This window comes from Lolium perenne, chromosome 5 (genome assembly GCF_019359855.2).
Source record: "Lolium perenne isolate Kyuss_39 chromosome 5, Kyuss_2.0, whole genome shotgun sequence".
NCBI classification, from domain to species: Eukaryota; Viridiplantae; Streptophyta; class Magnoliopsida; order Poales; family Poaceae; genus Lolium; species Lolium perenne.
In genome coordinates this window covers 28,103,059-28,120,165 of record NC_067248.2, presented here as the reverse complement: position 1 = coordinate 28,120,165, position 17,107 = coordinate 28,103,059, and the positions used below count along the sequence as shown (strand labels likewise).

At 45.4% G+C, this 17,107-nt stretch overlaps 2 protein-coding genes and 1 non-coding gene across 3 annotated transcripts; 2 read left to right on the top strand and 1 right to left on the bottom strand.

Annotated features, from left to right (window-relative positions):
* Positions 1–6,115: 6,115 nt before the first annotated feature.
* On the top strand, positions 6,116–10,352 carry LOC127298685 (protein LOL2). The gene is made up of 7 exons (XM_051328525.2): positions 6,116–6,363; positions 6,654–6,767; positions 7,809–7,931; positions 9,405–9,514; positions 9,609–9,686; positions 9,782–9,853; positions 9,969–10,352. The coding sequence occupies exons 2-7, from the start codon at positions 6,656–6,658 to the stop codon at positions 10,011–10,013; spliced, it is 540 nt and encodes a 179-aa protein (XP_051184485.1). The 5' UTR covers positions 6,116–6,363; positions 6,654–6,655; the 3' UTR covers positions 10,014–10,352.
* A 621-nt stretch (positions 10,353–10,973) lies between these two features.
* Positions 10,974–11,060, bottom strand: TRNAM-CAU (transfer RNA methionine (anticodon CAU)). The gene is given in 2 exon segments: positions 10,974–11,009; positions 11,023–11,060. It is a non-coding gene; the product is annotated as a tRNA-Met (tRNA).
* Positions 11,061–11,456: 396 nt separating this feature from the next.
* LOC127304510 (CASP-like protein 1B2) lies at positions 11,457–13,348 on the top strand. Its single transcript, XM_051335167.2, has 3 exons — positions 11,457–11,750; positions 11,831–11,951; positions 12,614–13,348. Exons 1-3 carry the CDS (start codon positions 11,503–11,505, stop codon positions 12,851–12,853), a joined length of 609 nt encoding a protein of 202 aa, XP_051191127.1. The 5' UTR covers positions 11,457–11,502; the 3' UTR covers positions 12,854–13,348.
* Positions 13,349–17,107: the final 3,759 nt, after the last annotated feature.

The window sequence follows — 17,107 nt, the reverse complement described above, 5'->3', positions numbered from 1 at the left end:
ATCACTTCATTATCCAGGGGATTCAGTATGAGCTAGGGTACACCAACCAGTGGTTGGCATCCCTCTAGCTACATCAAATTCATCCATATGATCATCACTGTATCACAGTTCACATCATTTATCCAAATAACAAGGCAAATTAAGCAGATAAATGAAACAGATAAGCTACTGATGCACAGGGTCTTGCTGATGATCCAAGGGATCATTGCACGCAGTCACTGATGCTTGGACAAGCACCAGCACACCCAGACTAAGTCGGTAGGAAGCACAAATAACCTTTGAATGAGCATCAGTGAGTCACAGAGAGGGGCACCCACTAATTCACAAACCAGAAATGATCAGATGATCATCAGGGCTTGCTATAGCATGCCAATACATATTAGAGCATCACTGATCAGCAAAGCATAGTACCAGATAATTAAATAGCCACACATAATCCATAGTTGCTTCACAGATAACCAAATGGATAATCATATGATTGTATCCAGAAGCACATCCAAGGTTGGATGAACCACTGGATCATGATAAACAAGTAAAGCACTTAGTGCTCATCAATGAATCATACCAGTAAGCCAACAGCAATGCTCAGATGAGCATACGCATTAATTTGAGCACGAGAACTAGCCACAGAAGCCCAGGCACTTGCAAATTTGCAAGAATTGCCTACTGCAATTAAGCCATTGAAGCGTATATGAATACACATGAGTGTCAGGCAAGCATAGAAACAAGAACAGAGGCACAGAGAAGAAATTCTAGCAAGTAAAGCAATCTTTCACAGGCACATAGCTTAGCAATCTTGCATGTTAAAGACAAGCAGCACATCGGCATCAACAAGACACGCAAAGACAAAGAAAGATAAGCACGGCTAGCCACTCCATGAGGAGGAGAGACTGTGACCAGAGCTTAGGAAGGAGGAAGGAGAACAAGCACACGAGAGAGAGGGAGAGATGGCGAACGTACCGGGGTCGAGCAGGCAGACGACCATGGCGGCCATGGCGGCACACGCCACGGCGCGGCGGCGCCAGGCCAAGCCAGGCCATGGTGGCGCCACAGCACCACCCCATCATGGCAGCACAGCCACGGCGGCGCCATCACGTCAGGAGCCTGGGGAGCCGCGGGATCACGCGGATCCCGTAACCCTAGCCGCCGCGAGGGAGGGCGAAGACGAGCTGGAGCCGCACCCGCTCCAGATCGACGCGGATGAAGATGACCGCCGTCGTGAGGCGCGTCGATTGCGCATCATGGCGGGGGCCAGTTCCGGCGGAGCTCGCCGGAATCGAGCGGCGACGGCGGTGGCGACGCGAATCGCCAGAGAGGGATTAGGGTTAGGGTTCGGTCGCGCGTGAGAGGGAGAGAGAGGAGTGGAGCTGGTCGAGCCGGACCAGGCCGGTCGGTTCGACCTAACCCACTGGGTTCCACTGACAGGTGGGCCCAGGGGCAAAAAGGACTTTTCACAATTCAATTAAAACATGAAACTTTGAAAATTCAATAGAAAAATATTAAAGGCTTTTAAAAATAATTTAAAAATATGAAAAAGGATCAGCATAAAATTCTCTATTTTAATAAAATATCAGAGAGAATTTTTGAAGATAATTAAGAATAAGTCATATTTTAAGGATTTAAATAATGATTTAAATCACACATATTATTTTCATTAATGAAAATAAGTCCATCAATGCAATTGGACTTTCAAAACACCTTGACAACATTTCAAGGTTGTATTTTACTTTAAATCAAGTATCCTCAAATTATTCTTAGTATTAACCTCTTACATGAAATAATAACGACATCAGAAGGGGGGAATAAACCCTAAAAATGGAATCATGCATAATTGCTTCTTTAACCATTGCCCTTATCGGACAATGATGCTATTTTTCAGAAACAGAGGACAAGGGTCAGTCCACACCTTCCAACTGCAAAACTTTGCAGTGTTCAGGCAAGTTCATCACTTGCTCATGTCAATTGAGTATTTTTATCAAATTACTTGCAAAGTATTATGGTTATCACTATTGCACAAAAATCAAAACCACTACTTTCATAACTATGAATATGACTATGTGGTGGGCAATGGAACCATGGATTGTGTTGATATGGTGGAGGTTCCATTGCACGGGTTTATATCCATCTAGGATTAAACAACAAATGTCGCCAGTGATTCTTGTGCCGTAATACCCGTGTTAACCATAAGATCCGGAGTGGGAGGGAGTAGTCAAAAGTGTTTCCACCTCTCGTTCATCAACGGATGCGCTTTACCGTAGACACTTGTATCTGTCGGTGGCAAGCGGTAGGCTGGGGAAGCCTTAAGTCCCCACGGCACAGTCCGTAGACACTTGTCGTTCGAAGAACAAGCGGTAGGCTGGGGAAGCCTTAAGTCCCCACGTATTGCGGTCTATGATGGGTTGCAGCCACCGGCGTAGGAGTGTATGGTAGAGCCCAGCACTGTTGTCGTGGTCGGGGTCCACCCTGAAATTACGGGAATAATGGGACCGACGTGGACCCAGGGTCGGCGCATGCAACAAAGGGTGGGTGTTCGAGGTAGCGGAGGAACATGATTGGCTAGACCTTATACCGGGCCTCACACCTAAGGAAGTGTGGACGGGAAAGCTGCCCGGTTGGCACCAAGGTTAAGATCTCTTATGGGTAAAGCAACACACCTCTGTAGAGTGTAAAGAACTGTGACCTGTCACTCCCTGTTCCGGGATGAGGAACTGCGAACGCGGCCGAAAAGGAGCTCCATGAAGTTCTAGTAAACCGGTGAAGGCTGACGGATATAGCTCTTTGAAATAAAAGCAATCTATTGAAGAAATGTTTATCAAAACTTGCATTAGTATTAGACTTTCTGGTCTAATATCGTAGCTAGTGCATTAAACACCTCTTATCTATAATGAACTTGTTGAGTACGCTCGTACTCATACCACTCTTAAATCCCATGCTTAGATTGTCTGAATCATCTGGAGGAGGACTACAACGACAATGAAGGAGCCGAGATCATCGGCTACGAGGAACCAGACCTCTCAGGAGGAGTTGAAGGCGTAGACTATCTCATAGTCTACGGATCCGGGGAGGCTTCCGGAGGAGATCAAGCCTAGAGATATCCGATAGTAGTAGTATCCGAGCAGCACGAACTCTTAATATTTAGCTGCTCGATGAAATAAATGTTTAGTTTAAGGAGACTCTGGTATTGTAAGTTAAGTTGGGTTCGCCTCGAACCCAGGAGTAATCCTCTTAGGACCCAAGAGGAGCTCCAAGACGACATGTGTATGTTAATTGTAATAATATGTGAATGAGTTATGGACCTGCTATGTTCTGTTGTACTACTCTGAGGGATGTAACATTTGCGGAATGGTACTTCGTGAATGATATATCAACGACTGGCATACTACAACATGCAGTGGTATGCAGGGTCACCACAACCTGGCTCTGATACCACTGTAGGACAACGTTGCATAGAAAACAAAAATTTTCCTACCGCGAACACGCAATCCAAGCCAAGATGCAATCTAGAAGACGGTAGCAACGAGGGGTTTATCGAGTCTCACCCTTGAAGAGATTCCAAAGCCTACAAGAGGAGGCTCTTGTTGCTGCGGTAGACGTTCACTTGCCGCTTGCAAAAGCGCGTAGAAGATCTTGATCATGATCCCTCCGGCGCCACGAACGGGCAGCACCTCCGTACTCGGTCACACGTTCGGTTGTTGATGAAGACGACGTCCACCTCCCGTTCCAGCGGGCAGCGGAAGTAGTAGCTCCTCTTGAATCCGACAGCACGACGGCGTGGTGTCGGTGGTGGTGGAGAACTCCGGTGGAGCTTCGCTAAAGCACGCGGGAGCTATGGAGGAGAGGGGGGCGGCTAGGGTTTGGGAGGGGGTGGCCGGCCACTCAAGGGGGGCGGCCAGGTTGTGGTCTTGGGGTGGCCGGCCCCCTCCCCTTGGCCCCTCATTATATAGGTGGAACCTCAAGTGTTGGACTACAAGTCTCCGAATAAGACCCGAACCCAAAACCTTCCATATGATAGGGAAACCTACCCAAGGTGGGAATCCCACTTGGGGTGGGATTTCCCCCTTCCATATGGGGGGGTGGCCGGCCCCCATAGGGGGAGTCCACTTGGGACTCCTCCCCCACTAGGGTTGGCCGGCCATGGAGGTGGAGTCCCTCCGGGACTCCACCTTCCTTGGTGGTTTCTTCCGGACTTTTCTAGAACCTTCTAGAATCTTCCATAGAACCTTTCGCATCATTTTAATTCACATAAAATGACATCCTATAAATGAATCTTATTCTCCGGACCATTCCGGAACTCCTCGTGATGTTCGGGATCTCATCCGGGACTCCGAACAAATATTCGAACTCCATTCCATATTCAAGTTCTACCATTTCAACATCCAACTTTAAGTGTGTCACCCTACGGTTCGTGAACTATGCGGACATGGTTGAGTACTCACTCCGACCAATAACCAATAGCGGGATCTGGAGATCCATAATGGCTCCCACATATTCAACGATGACTTTAGTGATCGAATGAATCATTCACATACGATACCAATTCCCTTTGTCACGCGATATTTTACTTGTCCGAGGTTTGATCTTCGGTATCACTCTATACCTTGTTCAACCTCGTCTCCTGACAAGTACTCTTTACTCGTACCGTGGTATGTGGTCTCTTATGAACTTATTCATATGCTTGCAAGACATTAGACGACATTCCACCGAGAGGGCCCAGAGTATATCTATCCGTCATCGGGATGGACAAATCCCACTGTTGATCCATATGCCTCAACTCATACTTTCCGGATACTTAATCCCACCTTTATAACCACCCATTTACGCAGTGGCGTTTGGTGTAATCAAAGTACCTTTCCAGTATAAGTGATTTACATGATCTCATGGTCATAAGGACTAGGTAACTATGTATCGAAAGCTTATAGCAAATAACTTAATGACGAGATCTTATGCTACGCTTAATTGGGTGTGTCCATTACATCATTCATATAATGATATAACCTTGTTATTAATAACATCAAATGTTCATGATTATGAAACTAATCATCCATTAATCAACAAGCTAGTTTAAGAGGCATACTAGGGACTTCTTGTTGTCTACATATCACACATGTACTAATGTTTCGGTTAATACAATTATAGCATGACATATAAACATTTATCATAAACATAGAGATATAAATAATAACCACTTTATTATTGCCTCTAGGGCATATCTCCTTCAGAGAATGCCATCCCCGTATGCATATGATATGATACGACGTCGCTGCCCTTCAATTAAATGTATTTTCTATAAATTACACTGGTACTAGCTCGGTCTGTTACTCCCCCCGTCCCGGTTTAAAGGGCTTACACGGAGGAGGTGGCGTTTTGGCTCCTAGGAGCAAATGCTCCCATTATACAAAATAATTAAAAAATAATTTTAAAAATGTCAAAAAATTCAGACATAATTTTTTTTGGTGTACATCGTGATATTCTATGTTAGTGCACAAGGTTTCATGGAGAAACAATATTTTATGTGGCGTGTACAAAAAAGATAAAAAAATGTCCTGTACGTAGTTGTGTTATAGCATCAAAATTTGTCTTTTTTTACAGGAGCCACAATTTTTTTAGTTTTTTTCGAAAACTTGTGTACGAACATAAAATGTCAAGATGTATATGAAAAATTTTACTTTAAATTTTTTTAACACTTTGAAATGTAGATTCACACAACGGGAGCAAATACTCCTATGAGTCAAAGTGAATATCCCTTACACGCATCCCTACCAAGATCTTTAATTTGACCAACATTATATAAATTATATAACATAAAAGTTATATCATTAAAAATTAGAACATATGAACTATTTTTGTAAATATACATTTATTACGTTGATCAAGTTTACGATTTAGAAATACATGCATAACCTATAAAATGGAAGAGAGGCAGTAAAAGGAAAGGCTAAAGATAGATAGTAAGGCTTCTCAGTAATTGGTCTCACGTTTTTCTTACCATCTTCAAGGAAGGGAGGGGAAACGATTTCCAAGCCAAAAAATAGGATCTACAAAAGGGGTTAAATTCTGCCCATTTTCTATCATCACGGTCTCCTGTAACATGTGACGAAACACAAGGAAAAGAAGAGGAGAAGAGTGAGACCGACGCAACGCAACGCAACGCGGTCTCCGCCGTCTCCAACCTCTCGTCCGCCTCCGCCTCCCAAATAAATCCGACCCATAATTTTTTTCTTCTGCCGCTGTGTCCGCCATTATTCCTCCGCGAGGAACGCCTCGAGGTGCCCGTGCTAGATCGGTGGCGCCTCCCTCCTCTCCCGAGAAAAAGTTCCCAGGCCGGTTCTTGGGAGGGATTTCTCGGACGGTCCGGTTCTTGAGGTGAGCGTCCAATCCCATGCTTCTCTTGCTGTCCCGTCGATTTCCCGGCACGGTCTTCGTGCCGGGATCGCGACGCGTCGCATTTCGTGGAGAAATCGGCGTGCGGTGTTTGCTGGAGTAGTAGCAGGATTTGGGTCCTTCCAGAATTGGAGCTTCCCTTAATTTCTGCTAATTAATCGCATTTCAGCAATAGAGCAGGTTCTTGGATGAAACAGTGGGCATGGTAGTATCGAATCGGTATGAAATTGTTGTGCTGCTACGCGCTGACAGCCCCGGTCGGAATTTCGCAGGCATGCAGAGCCAGATCGTGTGCCATGGGTGCAGGAGCGTTCTACTCTACCCGAGAGGGGCGCCCAGCGTGTGCTGCGCGGTGTGCCACGCCGTCACCAGCGCGCCTCCTCCAGGTAATTTATTTAACACCAAACATTGGCTCTGGAATTAGAGGAACAAAGATCGTGTGATGTTCAATTTTGTTCGATGATGGTCTGGATTATATGCTATATATGTAGAGCGCTTGCTAGGATGAATGGGGTAAGGAAATGAAGGACACACCTCACATGGCAATTATATATATAGCCTAAGATAGTAGATTCCTGTAATGTGCTGCCCATTTCTGGGTTTGATTCTGCTAGCTTACCAGGCACATGCATCCATCATGCTTCTCGTTGTTTGGTGAATCAGTGATGTATCATTTGGTTTGCTACCTGCCAACTTTGTTTGGAGCGGTGTGGGGGTCAGAAGAAAATGGCAAATTTGACATCTACATTTTCTAAGTCCTGCAGTCCAAAGAACCCTACATTTGAATGTAAATGTTGTCAGATCTCTGTGACATGGTGGTGTGTTATAGAGGTAACGATACCAGTGCCGGTTATGTCATTTTGCATGACTGATGGCAGAAGGATGAGCTTTTCCCTTCCAGATAATATATGACCAGTCTACCTACTTTTGTGCGGGTATTTTGAACCCTCTTATGGACACCTCCCTTACAAATTAGTCTTTTGTTTAATCCATATTGGTCTGTCTTAGCAAAATTGGGTAAGCTGATAGAGCTTTTTTTTTAAATTATTTCTAGCTGCCATTGCTTAAATCGTCTTGTTGTCTACATTAGAGACACTGCAAACCTTCTCTGCCTCATATTTTGACTGTATATTCTGCTTTGCCATGTATGATGCCTCTCCCTTGCTTGCTCTGGGCAGCTCTATCCTTCACGTGCTTGTTCTATCTTTTAAGATTTCTCACCGTATAGCAAGTACAGTGGTAGCAAGTTACAATGTTATGTTGTTGATTAGAAGGGACAACTCATGTATTCAAATTAGACTGTGATCTTGTTTGTACCCATTGCTAGCTTTGTAGCTGCATACTATTCTGAGCTCTTGGTTTGTTGATAGTGCTTCAAACATCTAGTTGACGTGCTTATGAAAGAATAAAGTAAATTTCTTCTGCAGGAATGGAGATGGCTCAGCTTATATGTGTCGGTTGTCGAACCTTGTTGATGTATGCTCGCAATGCAACTACCGTCAGATGCTCATGTTGTGATACAGTCAATCTTGCCAGACCAGCACCGCCAGGTACTGATGTATGTGTTCAATTATTTTGTAGACCCTTGAGCTTGTAAGTTGAATTGGTAGTCTCATGGGCATGTTACCACACATGAGTGGAGTATATGTTCTAGAAACTCAGAAAGGGTTACTCAGGCACAAAACCCTGAGAGCAAAATGGATGCTACGAGACCCTACAAAGTATTGTCGTTAACATAAACTTTTTAGGTGTTGAAATCGGCTGATTTTCTAGTATGTTTGACCGCAGCAGTTTCACAATGTCTGTAGCTATAGTTAAGATCTAGTATTTGTGAGCCAATTATATTGAGACCTATAGTGCATTGATGCTTGTTTTCTTTTTATAAAACAAAATTCGCATCATTGACTTCTTGGTCATAGAGTGAAGACCAGCCTTAAAATTCAGCCCACCATTAAGAAAGATATTATTGACATCAAGCTCAGAGACAGACCAGTGGTGATCATAAACCACAACAGGAAGAGTGAGGACAGTGGTCATGAGAGCCATAGGAGCAAATGTCCATATGCCACAAGACAAGCCTTGTTGGAGGTGGCGCATCAGGAGGAGATCCCTCACTAAGTGAAAGAGGCACACCGAAAGGAGATGGTGCAACCGGGGAAGATGACTCATCAAGAGAAGATTGCGCATCAGGAGAAGATGCCTCACTATGGGAAAGAGGCACATCAAATGATCAAAAGGAGGCAGTCGAACCGGGGAAGATGAGTTATCAAGAGAAGATGGTGCATCAGGAGAAGATGGCTCACCAGAAAGTGGCGCATCAGGAGAAGAAGGTGCATGAAGAGAAGACAGTGCATCAGGAGAAGATGGTGGCGGCAGTGGGTAGAAGAGGATGATGCAGACTCTAGAGGCCAGGCGGGTTGGTTGATCCAATCTGAAGCATGGAAATTGGAAACGTGTGGCGGCATGCCGAGGCAGGACGTACGGTGGTGCGTCGAGGCAGTAGAGCCGGCGGGCGGCGCGTCGGTGCAGAGGAAAAGCTGGCAGTGCGGAAAGAGCATGATAGGGCATGCGTGTAGTGGAAAGAGACCCTGGATGCTCTGATATCATGTGAAGAAATATGCAACATGTATTTCCTTGAGGCCAAGGCCCAAGGGCTAGTTATAACAATGGGGGATAGAACATCCTATACAGGAACTAGTATATACATCTCTAACAGTATCATGCGCTTTGTGGATTTGGCAATGTATGTTCCTGAAAAGTTGACATGTATTGTTTGTCCCTGTTACCGTTGTCGTGTGCAAGGATTGTGTTTTTTCTATAGTGCTATTAACCTAATCTGACCAAGGAAGATATAAGAACTGTAAGGACAATAAAATGCTAACATTTTAGCATGTTCTCTCCTTCTCTGTTGCTCTGTCTCCTCTCACGTTTAAGCTCCCTTTGTGTGTGCGCACATGTTGTGTATCATATGTGTTCTACTTATCTGCTCTCCACTTCATGGATTCTGTTTGTTCATCATGCAGTGAGTAGTATAGCTCATGTGAACTGCGGCCAGTGCCAGACGGTGTTAATGTATCCATACGGAGCATCTTCAGTCAAATGCGCTATCTGCAATTTCATTACAAATATTGGGGTATGTCAACTTCTTCCATGGATCTCTTCATGCTGCTTGGTCAAATGCTCAGTGAAACTGGCTGATTTTAGACTATTTACTCTCTTAATCCCAGATGAATACCATAAGACCGTTGCCACATACAATGCCTGCACCAAACGGAACTTCATATATTGTCCCATCGACTTCTGCGGTATGTCCAAAATCATGAGCTCTTCCAGCATTTACAGTGAAAATCCAAGTTGATTTGCCTCTTCTAATTCCTCTTTTCCTCATCTTTTTTGGCAGCCATCCGCTCAATCACAGAATGTAACCGTGGTTGTCGAAAATCCAATGACAGTAGATGACAAGGGAAAACTGGTAAGCTGTATCTTAATTTCGCTACCGCCTGTCAATTGGGTAGCATGTGTATTTGCATTGCATTCCCCAGTGAAGCTATTCTGCATGGTCACACTACCTGTTAACATCTATGCAGGTGAGCAACGTCGTGGTTGGGGTAACGTCTGGTGGGAAAAAGTAGCAAAATATGTCGGCAGCACACAAGTGTGGTCCTGTTCTATGTGTTTATAATCTGGAGTTGGAAACACTTTGTACTATACCCTTGTCGGGCGATCTATCAATCTGTTGCTCAGAAGCAAGAAAAATCCGAAGAGCCTAAAGATGTTTTGTGCCCGACAAAAAACAAAAAACAAAAAAGAGAGTGCGGGAGTGCGAACTGAGAAAACTGCAAAAACTGTAGTTTGTTTACACCTTGATTCTTTTGTATGTAATATATGGGACCTCCCTATGTGATCAAATTCCTGCCCCGATTAAGGGTCCTCTCTCATCCTGGATGAATAACAGCAGATAACTTTGCACATGGCTGGCTCCAGCTGTTGATGATTTAGTGAACGGTAATTATTGTGATGACTAATTCTTTGAAGGATAAATACGTACTACATGTATACATCAGAAGTGTAAAATCAACTATTGGTCAAGGGACAACGTGTAATTGCGGTTGCATTGTACGTGTAATAGTAGCTGTGGGTATTTATTTACACATTGCACGTTACGAAAGTACTGGTCAAGGGACCTTGTGAATAGGTGCAGTTACTGTTGATGGTAAGAGGACAAGTTGTGATGTTGGAATGTAGTTTCTGAATGATGTTTCACCTGTACTTTTATGTACAGTAATAATCAGGACTTTATACATTGATAATCGCAGAAGCACAAAACTCCAAATTAGATGGTTTGTTACAAAAGTGCGTGGTTAAATTTTTGTGACTATGGATATTGTTATTGAGATATGTCAAAAGAAAATTGATCTTGTTGTTTTTTTTCTGCTGTTAACAAGTCCTTCATTTGGGGGTGATCTGCACTACATTTTGAACTTGTTGGTTAAAAAATAAAAAAGAGTTATTGTGTATTGAGAAAGCTTGCCTTATTTTAATTTTGAGAGTAAGAAATGAATAATATATTTTTCAATGAAGCGACAAAAAGTTGGGGTGAGAGAGGCTCGAACTCTCGACCTCAGGATCACTCGCTTTAGCTATGAGACCTACGCGCTAGCCAACTGCGCCACCACCCCGTTGTGATATGTTACTCATGTGTCCATATTTGTCAGCGCGCACATTTTCAGCAAGGTCAAATCCACATTATTCTTGTTAGCTGTACCTAACAAGGAAAAATGATATCCTTTCCAAGCCACATTTTGCACCCACTTCACATTCCTTCTCTCACACAAGAGATTCAAACTCCTGAAAAACAATTCTTCTTTGACACTTCACTTTCTACTCCTATCACAAGTTTCAAACAACTCTTATAAAAAACTTCCTTTCTTGACTAATCAATTGAGCTTACACGAGAAGTTGAAACAGCTATCCCTTGAAGTGTTTTGGAATTTTGCAAGTAACCCAAACTTGCAAGATCTGATCAGCTAAAATTTGGGACAAAAATGGCAACCGTGCGTCAGCAGTATATATAATGTCCACCCAAAATCCCAGTCGAATCACCCAAATCTCCTAAACTCAATGGACATTGAGCATGGCAAGAAGCCCTCCACAGATGCTTCAGAACCCTGCATAGTCCAGCAAGTGAAGCACAAGCTCACCGGCCTGCATCCGACCCTGCTGCGAGCATCGGCCCTCTTGGCGTCGACGGTGGCGGCTGTGGTCATGGGGCTCAACAAGCAGTCCTACACCGCAGTGGTGGCAATTGTGGGCACCAAGCCACTCAAACAAACCTTCACTGCGCAGTTCAAGGATACTCCTGCATTTGTGTAGGTCCACTTTCCTGTTTACCATCCTCTGTGGAATTTATCGACGCCGTAATTCAGGTGACTGCTTCTTGTTTCTGCAGGTACTTCGTCATAGCCAATGCTATTGCCAGTCTGTATAACCTAGTGGTAGTTCTGGCTGTGAGGCGCCTTGTGCAGGGAAGGGTCCAGCGTTTGGTACTACTGGTGCACATGACTGACATGGTAACTTCTGTTTCCTTATCACGTTCATCAGTTAAATTAAATGCCACTTGACAATCTTAAATGTTATGCAGTAGTAATTTCGCACTTTCATCATATAGAACCTTTGGCTACCTATTCCCTCAGAATAATAATGTATATTCTACTTGAATGTAATTGCTGTGATTAAATGCCACTTGACAATCTTACTTGCAGAAAATCTTATGCAGTAGTAATTTCGCACTTTCATCATAGAACCCTTGGCTAGCTATTCCCTCAGAATAATGATGAATATTCTACTTGAATGTAATTTCTGAGAGATTCAAAATACAATGTAATTGGTCATTTACAATCACGCTGCATAATCTCCTGCGGGTTCTCGAAAAAAAACAGCCAAATCTGACCAGAGAACTGATATTTGGAGCCTTCTGAAGGTGTTACTATAAAAATACAGCACTCAATCTAATCAAGAATCTTCTGCATCTATAAAAAGACAGCACTCAATCTAATCAAGAATCTCTTGCAACTATCCAGAACCAGTGGCTTGAGTGAAAAATGCTGGTGCTGTACTTGTATAGACAACTTGTAATACTGTAGCATATCTAGCAAAAACTTCAAACAAGTGTCTGATTGACAGCAACACATGCTATTTTGTTGAGTCCTCCTTCTGTTTGTCCATGTCCCAGGTCATCATGGTTCTATTGGCCACCGGTGCCGCAACAGCGGCCTCGATGGCCGAGTTAGGAAAGAACGGCAACCTGCATGCGCATTGGAACCCGCTATGCAACAAGTTCGGTTCCTTCTGCGCCCGTGGAGGCGTGTCGATCGTGTCCTCGTTCGTCGGCGTCGCGCTCATGCTGGCCATAAACCTGCTCTACGCCGCAGCCAACTCTCCCCATGGCGCCGTCGTTGCAGGAGGCCAATGAGCAGTCCTCATCTCATACAGCCCAAAAGTACAGTGCTAATGTCATGTCATGTGAAATGGCAGTCAGCCAATCTGGTGCATGTGGGAGCTGCCGTGATATTTGCTTAATATGGCATTAAGCTGTATCACCTTGCCTGGCCTGAAAATGTGCAGGCACATAAAACCCAGTTGGTTATGGGGGATCTTAATTGGATCAGCTCTTACATAGATAAAGTGGTTGCGCCATTAAACCCTACCACTTTGTGGTTGCAAATTAGTACTTACAACTGTCCCAGCATTTGGATGCATTTCCTCAATGGATGATACGTTGCATCAATTTGGATGTATGTCTGGTGAGGCCTGGTCTTTCAATGCTGTTTGTACCTGTTGTACTGCATGTAGCTTTTGTTTTTATTACCTGAACAGTGAAGTTGTTTGGGATTGCTTGGGATGATTCATCCAGCACCAGCCTTGCTTATGCGCTCAATGAGGAAAAAATTCAGAGTTGGTCAGTTGATGTAGATTTGTCAGCATGCATGTCAGTCTATGAGGATGCTCAAGAAACAAATTCAGTCAACATGCAACGAGGAGCTAAGGGCATCTCCAACCGGCTGACCCAAACGGACGCGCTGGGCCGTCCGTTTTGGGCCGTTTGCGTGGCCGGCCGGACACGCGGACAGCGCTCCGCGTCCGCGTGTCCGTTTGGGTCGCACGCTGCGCCCAACGCAGCGGCCACCCATTTGGCCATTTGGCCTATTTCCAAAGAAATAGGCCATCTGGCCACACATAGTTATAAATAGTATGTAACAAATATAGAAATAATATCTAACAATTATAAAATAATATCAAATAGCATAAAACAATATCAAATAAAATGTTGCATGATGAAGAAATAAAATGTGCCATAGTTCGAACAAATATAAAAATTACAAATTGAGATTGTCAACTCAATTTGGACGCTCTAGGATCTCCTTCTGCCTCTTCTCGAACCAAGCTCTCTTCGCCTCGCTCATGTTGGTCAAGTCGGCGTTCATGATCAGGTTGTCCTCGGCTTGGCGTTTGAGCTCAACTTCCTTCGCCTTCAACTCCACCTCTTGGGCCCCTGCCAGTGCTGTGAGCTCAATTTCTCTCTCTTTGAGCTCAATTTCTCTAACTTTGGTCTTGGCCTTGACCTCTTCTATCTCAAGCTTCTTCTTTTGGACATCGAAGTAGTTCTTCCTGTCCTCCTCTTTCTCCCGGCGCCTTCTCTCATCCCTCTTGTCCGTGGACACCTCTCTATCGGCATGCAGCTCCTTCAAAGTGCCAAACAATAACATGGACGAGGCATCACGCTTCAAGTCGGCTTTGGTTGCCTTGTGGCCGCGAGGACGACTTGCACGAGAAGCGGAGCTACCGCAAGGCTGGCCACCATCAAGGTCAATGACCGTCGGATCTTTGGCGGTCTTGTTGCCAGTCAAGGTCGCCATGTACCCCTCGTACCCCTCCTTGAACTTGGGGGTGCCTTCGAGTATCTTCCAACAATGAGGGAAGGCAAAGGTCTTTTCTCCATTGACCGATTTGTACCAATCCAAAGCTTGCCACGCCTAGAGCAAAGCGAGACAAGAACGATAAACATATGTGCAAACACCGAATGAACGAGTTGAGGTTAAGAATCATACCAAGTCCTTCATGCCCATGCCGCTAACGGGGAGCCGCTTCACGTGATCATACGCCGCCTGGAATTTGTTGCATTCCGTTTGAATTGTTCCCCACCTCTTTTGGAGCGATATTTCGCTGCGGTCGCTCTCAAATGGATCCTGTCCGTATTTGCGATGCTCATGAAAGTATTCATAGATCCGGCGCCAGAATGCGGTCCCCTTCTGCTCGGCACCCGTCAATGCATCTTGCCCGATGGTCAACCATCCTTCGACCAGCACCTTGTCCTCCTTCTCCGTGTAGTTGCTGGTTCGTTTGCTTACGCGGCGAGCTCGAGCTTGTGCAGCTGCGGCTTGCGTCAACTCCTGAGCGAACAACAGCTCCTCCTCGATGTTAATGCTGCCAGGACAGGCAGTGCTGTCCTGATGTGTGTCAACGGTAGGCGGTTGGGGAGCCTGCTCGGTCGAAGCAGAGGGCATGGTGGTCGGCATTGGCTGCGTGTACACCGGAGGGGCCTGCACGGTGGACAAATCGTCGAGAAGGTTCCGTGCGCCGGCCATCGCTGCTGCTCCCATGTTCTTGGGGCCTTTGGAGTTCGCCGGCGCATGGTTCAGGTCAATGGACGAAGGAGACGGCCCCGTGAACGACTCGCCCACCTCCGGTGACCCATCCCGTGACGGGTACGCGTACCGCGCCGACTGCGTCCCCAATTCGTGCGCGCCGGGCGTGTACCCAAACGGGGCTACCGGCAGGGATGTTGACCTTGGAGGAAGGGGCCGGGTCACGGACGAGGACGAGCTCACCCCCGAGGCCGTGCCGGCGGCAGGGAGGATCAAGTGCTGAGCGAGCGCTTGGTGGCCATAAAAGAGCATGGCATGCTCTTGCAAGACGTCCGCCTTGGCCTCCGTCTTGAGTTGGAGAAGCTGCTCCGCCGCCCGCTACCGCTCCTCCGCGGCAGCGATATCCCTCTTCCTTTGGTCGAGCGCCCTGCGGCGGTCGGCCTTCTTCTTGCTCTCGATCTTCCTCTGCTCCGCGGTGAGGTCGGGCTTCGCCTTCTTCGTCGCTGGCCCGGGCTCCACGACCACCGGAGCGTCCAGTTGAGGAGCCTCCGCCAAGGGAGGAGCGGCAACGGCCGCGAGCTCTGCCTCGTCTCCGATGGTGGCGGTGGCGGCGGTAGTCGCTTCGTCGGCCATCTCTTGGTTTGGGAGTGGAGTGGACTGGGTGTGTTTTGGGAGACAGACAGGCGGGCTAGGGGCGGACAAGGGGAGGACGCGAGCGACCAGCATCCGGCGTCCGCGGCCACGCAAACTCGTCCTAGATTTGGACCGGGTTTGGGTCGTCCCGGACGCCGTGGCCATCCGTTTTAGGGATAGATCCGCGCGCTGGGCCGCGTTTTTGTCCGGCTCGACCCAAACGGACGCGCGGGCGCGGTTTGGGTCGCGCGGTTGGAGATGCCCTAAGTGATGGCCCTTGGTTCAGCACATCAGCCTAAACAATCTATTCAAATCACAGGCCTAGATATGTTCATCATATGCTGGGGTGACCATTTGTGTAAGAAAATGTTGGACTGAGATGGGTTTTTTACAAAAAATCAAAGTTAATATTAGGTGGGCAAATTTGATTGTTAGGGTAAGACTAATCTATGCTCTATATTGGTACTGATTTTTATATCTACTATTTTAAACTTTACTTCAAGATCAGCAAATTTTCTGAAAGTCAAGTGGTCCGAGTAATAAATCACAAAATTGGGAAAAGAAATCCTGTGTGAGCATAAGAGCAGATAGGACCAGATAGCAGCTACCACATTGATCCAGGTACAGATTACCCTTGTTTTCTGCACTTTACTCTTCCACATGAAGAGTATTGATGTACAAGACTTGCTGCCATACGCATACGGTACTAGTGTTGATGACCTGAGGTACCATGAAAGGTACCATCAAGTAGAAAAAGATGGTCACTCTCACTCATGCAGCTGGTCAGCATATCAAGAACCAGGTACTGAAAGAAAAACAGGGCATTTCAACATACTGTTCACCAATTTATATGTTGTCATTGCAAAAAAAAAAAGGATACAGAATGCGCAGACGATCTGCACATAAATTTGCATCTTTGTCATTGTAACAGTCTACCTAGTGTCTAAAACTAGTAGTGTCTAAAACTAGTAGTATAATGTTTTGGACACCCACAGTGTCCAAAATGTAACTTTTACCATTCATTGTTACTACAATATATTAGTAAAACCTAAAAAATGTTATATTATATAAATTGTGATACAAATCTAAAAACATATGATTTACAGACATCCAATCAAAAATCGATGTTCCTTTTAAGTTTAACCAAAACTTGCCGAAAATTTTCTGCAACTAAAGCCTGCATCCACGCTGACCTTGGCCCAATCGGTCGGTCGCGGTGTGCATTTCTCACTCACATTTGACTCCTTATGTGGCTTATCATGGTGAGCACCCATGTAAAAAATTCAGATATGTTTTTTCACAAAACCAACGAGTGGGCAAAGAAAAGAGAGAATGTAGGTTGTGTGCTCTACCAAGCAAAATCTAGGTTTGAAAAAATAGTGAGTTTTATGCATGCTTTTCTAAAATGAATTTAAGTGATGCACCGGTTCTGTATCTGGACTGGTTAT